The sequence below is a fragment of the Populus euphratica genome, unplaced genomic scaffold, assembly GCF_000495115.2.
Source record: "Populus euphratica unplaced genomic scaffold, PopEup_1.0 scaffold110.1, whole genome shotgun sequence".
Classification (NCBI taxonomy): Eukaryota; Viridiplantae; Streptophyta; class Magnoliopsida; order Malpighiales; family Salicaceae; genus Populus; species Populus euphratica.
Genome location: NW_011499904.1, coordinates 305,442 through 312,560, shown reverse-complemented (window position 1 = coordinate 312,560; position 7,119 = coordinate 305,442). Strand labels below are relative to the sequence as shown.

At 35.0% G+C, this 7,119-nt stretch overlaps 1 protein-coding gene across 1 annotated transcript; it reads right to left on the bottom strand.

The window, feature by feature from the left end:
- Positions 1–4,996: 4,996 nt before the first annotated feature.
- On the bottom strand, positions 4,997–6,832 carry LOC105133201 (UDP-glycosyltransferase 88A1-like). Its single transcript, XM_011037078.1, has one exon. The coding sequence runs from the start codon at positions 6,658–6,660 to the stop codon at positions 5,230–5,232; it is 1,431 nt and encodes a 476-aa protein (XP_011035380.1). The 5' UTR covers positions 6,661–6,832; the 3' UTR covers positions 4,997–5,229.
- Positions 6,833–7,119: the final 287 nt, after the last annotated feature.

Sequence of the window (7,119 nt, the reverse complement as noted above, 5' to 3'; positions counted from 1 at the left end):
TTTACTTAGTTAACTTTTATCTTCTTTATGTTCTTATTTTGTTTATTTATTTTCTTTTCTTTCATTATGTCTAGCTAAGTTAGTTATGTCAAGGTGAAAAGGTTACACTAATGGTGTAAGAATAAGTATAGTGTAAACTTAATATGGATTTTAATGTTTGATACTAACATGTTTTGTATTTGTTATCTTATTCACTCTTTAATACTTACAAAAATGCCTCCTTTTATATACCAAAATTGGAAACTATTGATTTGATAACTAATTAATGAGTGGGTGCCCACTCTTGACTTGGTAACAATCTTTATCTTCTTTGTCTGCCTAAAACGTCATTAATAATGTCAAAATTGGAGCTACTTGACATGAAAGTTATAGGAAATTATCTCAGCGTTTTTGTGTAAAAGATTTAGCTCATTTCGACTTCTAGAACTCTAAATATGGCCAAAATACTGAATAGTGCTTGGGCTGGAGGACATATTCGTTCTTTGTTGTTGCTACAAGTTAGACTTGACAATGACCTTTTTAGATCTTGGGCTGCATATGAAAGTTGTAGGCCTATGTCTTACATTTCCATCTATATAAAGTAGACCTAAATCTGAGATCTATAGCTCCAGATATGACCCAATTACCGAACAGTGTTCCGATTTGAATTGCACCGACATCTCTTTTCTAAGTTTGGCCATCTCTTTATCCTTTCAATTTCAGTTCTTAAATTCATCAATCAATCCTTTTATTTATATGATAGGCCTGCATTTAAAATGAACATTTACCATAAATTAAAGGTATCTTATATTATTAGATATATTATTATAAGACATGCTTTAGTTAAAGAGTTATTAATACTTCAAATGCAAAATGATGATATAAAACCTTGATAAAAATACACTTTTAAGTATCAATCACCGACCCCTCAAAATGGATGTTCCATTAACAATGTTGATTTTGTTACATAACAAGGTGAAACAAGATCGAGTGAGAGGCTTTGTTAGTAAATCAACAAGTTGGTCATCCTTGTGAACATGAGCAACACACAATTTGCCACGATAAACAAAGTCATGAAAAAAGTGAAGATCAATGGCGATATATGTGATCTTGGAGATACATAACAGGATTCAGACTAAGCTAAATGACGCCATCATTAGCACAAATTAGGAGCGGTGGTTCACGTAATGTGAGACCAATTTCATCAAGAAGAGACTTTACTCACACAATATCTGAAGCAGCAATAAGCAGTGCCTTATACTCAGCTTCTGTAGAGGAACGAGCCATAACCTTTTGCTTTCTAGTATATTAGTTGATAGGGTTATTACCTAGAAAAATTATATAAGCCATGGTGGACTTCTGATTATCAAGATCAACACCCCAGAAAACATCTGAGAACCCCCGAAGCACAAGGTTTGATTAGCGATGCAGTAAAAGAGCGAAATGAATGTTATATTTGATATAGAGCAAAAGTCGGTTAACATGTTGCTAGTGCTTTAGCGTTGGTTGGTGCATGAACTGAGCAAGATGATTGATTGCAAAACCCAGGTTTGGACGAGTGAGCGAGAGGTATTGGAGAGATCCAATGGTGCATATGTATTCAATGGCATCACAACTAGCTAAACCATCATCAATGTAAAACCTTTAGACGAAAAATTATAAATTGACTAGTTTCATGTAAAACAAAAAGACAAATTCATAACTCTTCATCGGGTTATCAGAAAATTATAAATATTTACGTGAAGCCTTATAATATGATGCCTTAACTTGGGTTAAAATTTCAAAATTTTTAGAGATTCAAAAAATTTGATGAAAAATCATAATTTAACTAGTTTTATATTATTGGATATAATTTTAAATCCAACCATCAGATTGAGCTGAAATTTTGTGAGGAATCTTAAAATATATTAGATAAAATCCGATTAAAATTTTAGGATAAATAGAGCTTGGTAGTGCTAGAAAAGAATAAGGATCGTCAAATGGAAGTAAAAAGACTCATTAAGGGTAAAATGGTATTTTACCATTAAAAATAAAACAAGGCAACCCCTTTTTTGTTATAAACTACCAACTGGGTAGTAACACATTTGAAAAAAAAAAGAGAAAAATGTGAGAAATCAAGAGAAAAACAAGAAAAAATCAGAGAGAGCTTTGAAACTTATAAGATTGAAAGACTTGGAGTATTAAATTAAGGAAGAATCAAGTGAAGGAAGTTATAAGAAAGATGAGGAGAGCTGGCCACAGTAAGAGGAGAAGAAAAGTTAGGAGAACTTAGATTGATAAGCATGAAAAATTTAGATTATTACTTAAATAAAGTGGTTTTGGGTTTATTTGAGTAAGTTATCAAACAATGACAATTAAATTTGATTTAATTTCTTATATTCTTGATTTTTTTTCTTTAAATTAGTGTTCTTATAAAAATTTAGGGGTTTTGAGAAAAATAGTAAACATGATGGAATTGAGGTAGAATAGTATAGAAATAGTGAATGTAAGTAGTAATTACGAAAGAAATTGAATAATTTTAAAGAAAAGAACTTGTAATTAAGGATGAGAAAATATAGGAGTGACTCGTACACTTGAAATACTAAGGAAAAAAAATAAACTTTTAAGCACATTGAATCTTCTTAGATTTCTATCTTAACTGTCTCTTCTTTTATAGATTGTAAATCAAACATAGATTTCAAGACTTTGCATCTGTTTTTCTTGGCACTGTATAAACATATATAAATGTATTATCCATTTTGGTCAAGGGTTTTTTCTTTTAGACTTTGAACCCAAGTTCATTCATTGTAGCAAACTTGTCCTTGAAAAACTGATTAGATAACCCCAACACCATGGCAATTATAAGGCAAACTAAGCATCAAGCAACTTACTTTAGATAGAGCACACTAGAAATACTAAACCTTTCCCTTTTCACCGTAGCAAACTCGTCTAAAGACTAGTTAGGGTTTATAGTGAACATAATACAAGGTGACGACTTTATTTTTCACAATACAAATACCCTGACATCACTTTCTCGCTCTGATAAAGGTCGTCGTGATACCGCACTTTTGTAAGGGTAAGAAAAATTCATCTTCTATGGCATTACACTACCTACGTCCTTGAGAGCCTTAGAGACACAAGTTGGTTCCAATAATGGGGCAAGAGGGTGCTTGGTGGTAACCGAGTTTATTTTATTTTTAATTGTTTTTGTTCTTAATAATTGTATGAATGTTGTTGTAGGAAATTTTTTCCATATAAGATCAATTTTTAGTTGATTTATTTATGATATTTTTAAATTTTTTTATATGAATTTATTTTTTTCGTATTATTTATTTTATGCAAATTTGTTTGAATTGATTTTCTTCTTCTTTTTTCCAAACATTTTGAGTATTATAGATTGTTCATTAATATTAATTGAATTATTTTATAGTTTTGTAAAATAGATTTAAAAAAAAAAACTTTTTAAATAATTATCAATTATTTTATAGTTTTGTAAAATAGATTTTAAAAAAAAAATTAAATAATTATCGAAGAAATTACATACAGTATTTTTTCAAGTGAATTACCGACGGATTGAAGAGGGTAAGTTTTTTTTTTGCTTGCCTTTTCTGTCAGTAAATCCATTGGTAAAAATATTTTTTTATTATGAATTGATAAAAAATTACCAACAAAAAATTAGCAGACAAAACATTTTCATTAGTGATTTTATTGATAGATTAATTACCAACGAAATGATAGTGAAGATATGAACAGAAAATTCTGTTAATAAATCTAAAAATTATAATAGTATAAATTTTTGTGAATAAGAGACAGTTTCTTTTAAAATTTGAAATAAAAGAGCGGGAAGGGAAGGAAATAGTAGTGGAATCAATATTAACAACATGTAAACCTGTACTATCTCTAAGGACAACCTCATCTTGGCCATCATACTCAAAATGAATAAAAAGATTAGCCAAATTACATGTAATATGTAATATTATAAGAAGCAGAGGAATCAAAAAACCATTTGGCATTTAATGAAGCCAAAAAAGTTGTGTAATTGGTAGTAGTTGTACACAATAAAGGTCTTCTTTGAATGTTGGAGAAATTTTGTTTGAAATAATTTTTGTTGTTTTTGAACTGAGGATTTGATTTCCTCCATTAAGAGATATCAACAATGACAACTAGTGTTGAAGATTTGTCATTCATGTGTTTAAGGTAATGTTCTTAATCAATTAACAGATCATGCAATTTTGTTTGAAACAATTTTTGTTGTTTTTGAACTGAGGATTTGATTTCCTCCATTAAGAGATATCAACAATGACAACTAGTGTTGAAGATTTGTCATTCATGTATTTGAGGTAATGTTCTTTTTTGCAAAAGACAAGACGTTGTTAGGTTTTTTCGTGTGTATAGGTGCGTGCCATCATATCTCAAAACTCAGAGTCAAAGCTATTAAACACATATAATGTTAAATTATCATCTGAAATGGATGGATCAATTAACGAAAATTCATCAGCAATTATCACTCCATGAAAAAACTCATACACCGTGCAATTTCAACTGCATAATTCTAGCTCGAGATTTGCTAGCAAAAAAGTAGGTCAGATGTTGCCAGGCATCACAGTTTGTAATAGTCATAGCAATAACACACATAACTATAACTACTTCAGAAATAGAAGCAAAAATAACATTCAGCAGCAACTGGTCAAATCTGTACCAGTGTGCATGGAGTGGCATAGCAGAGGTAGAACAATTTGCATCAAATGTATGAGGGCATTGAAGAGGGTCGTCCAAATATTTCATTAGCTCATATCCCATGAGAATGTTGAGGAAAGTTGTACGCTAGGAAGGATAATTAGGAAGGATAATTTGAGGATGTGAGTTTATAGGACAATTAGCTGAAAGTGTTAATAGTAATGAGAGGGAGTGAAGATGCAGAGAGCTAGCAGGCTATGAGAGAGGAGTAGGGTTGCCACTAGCCGAGATGGAGTTAGAGGGCGTTTCTAATCTCGCGAGCGAAAACTGCTCTGATATCATAAAAGGATTACACAAGTAATTTGGTGAAAAACCCCGATAAATATTGCATTACAACACGGTCAATATATAAAATAAGACTGGCTATTTAAGGAATGCTGGCGAAGGAATAAACAAGACTGCAGCTATTTAAGGAATATAATAAACTAAGAAGTGCTATACATGGAAGTATATCACTGATGAGCGGGACTTATGGTGATTTCCGGATCGTGTTTCTTAGTGGATTCCAGCCTCTAAACATGAGGAATAATAAAATCATTTGTCTTTCCATGACTCAACAAGTTTAGACAAAGCCACCCGAGAAGAACCACCCTCATTCAATGCGGCCTGTGCTGCAATTTTCATGGCTATGGCTCGCTCCCTAATCAACTTACCTTCCTCCGACTCCATCAACCCTAGAACTCGCTCCTCCACCTCGGCCGAACTCACGAATCCGTTGTCAGATTCATTCATCGGCAATGCAAGTTTCATTTCCTCCACCAAGAAGATCCTATTGAGCCTCTGCTCTGCGTATAGTGGCCAAGCCACCAATGGCACACCTGCGCAAACTGCTTCCAGCACCGAGTTCCATCCACAATGACTTACGAACCCGCCTACCGATGGATGGTTCAGCACTGCTACTTGCGGAGCCCACGACTTCAGCACGAGTCCCCTCTCCTTGGTTCGATCCAAGAAACCTTCAGGGAGCAATGAGTCTAAATCAATGTTTGGATGTGCCGAGAGTGCCACGCTTTTCTTATCAGAAGGTGGATTCCGAACCACCCACAAGCCCCTGTGGCCACTTCTCTCCAACCCGAAAGCTATTTCTCTTAACTGTTCCTTGGAGAACAGCCCCAAACTACCAAAACATAGAAAGACAACACTTCCAACTGGTTGCGAGTCCAGCCATGTTAGACACTCCAGCGCAGTACCATTGCGAGTGCCTGCATCATCTTTAGGACCTTCAGTGGCTATCAATGGTCCGATACAGTAAATTGGCGGTGTGCGGTTATTGGGTACACATAATCCCTCTGATAATGTTTTCACAGCTCTGGCTTCAAGTGATGCAAAAGTGTTTACAACAATACCTGCTGATTCGGGAAAGCTGCTTGAGGAATCTAAAAAGTTCTCATAGGACTTATCGTCGCGATCAAGTACCGGTATTGGCATGTCAGACGATGGAATTGGGGGAACACCGGGAATATGAAGAAGGGAATTTAGATCTTTAAGACTTTTTGTGGTGGTGTTATGAATGGTTGGGAAATAAAGGAAAATAGCAAGAACACCAGCACCAGAAGAGGAGAAGTGGTAGCCAGGGATACTGAGTTCCTTGGCAACAGAGAGAGCAGCACAGCAAAAGACGTCCACAACAAGTCCATGAATGGTGTAGTTTTTGGAAATGGACAATAGTTCTTCACGAACGTGAGGATTGCTGAGGCGAAGGACCTCAGAAGTGAGTTCTTCATGATGGGTGGTTTTTGTAGAAGGGAGGGTTACAGTAGGAAGATGGTGGAATTTGATCGAGGGAATGGTGGCAGCAACGTTGGCAATGTATGGGGCAGTGGAGCCAGAATCATAGGGCACAGAAGTGATGAGTATGTGAATATAAAGGGAAGGATTTTGGGTCAATAAGAGTTTCCCCAGTTCCACCATAGATATCAAATGGCCAATAGGTGGTGATGGGTACAGAACTATGGCCTCCTCCATGGCTGCTCGTGGCCTTTCCTATACCTCTGTGTACTAGGAGGGAGGGAGGGAGAGCAAGCAATCTATGCGGAGCAGTTTCGAAAAGAATGGTCTAAGGTCACAAACAGCATCCGAGCATGAAATAGGGTCAGATAGATGTTGTTCCACCAAAGTTTTCATTGGTTTGTTCATATGCCTACTAAGTAATTGCTCTCATAGTCTTTCATCTTGGTGAACACGTGCTCTGCCAGCACAAAAAAATCTTATAGCAGGACAAAATCCAGGACAGTGAAAATAATAATTTAAGCAAAATATAGTAGTCAGCACTGACGTCAGAATCAATGTGTTTTAGCAGCCAAGAATCAAGACACATCTTCTAAATTTTCAAGGCAAAAGAAGACAATTGCGTTTATCTTTCCTTGACACGTAGCTACCACCTATGAGGTGGTATGGAATATGCCGCCGGCTACCACTTCATAA

Bases quoted from the DNA above. Each gene is read 5' to 3' on its own strand.
- LOC105133201 (XM_011037078.1), bottom strand. From the start codon at position 6,660: ATGGAGGAGGCCATAGTTCTGTACCCATCACCACCTATTGGCCATTTG.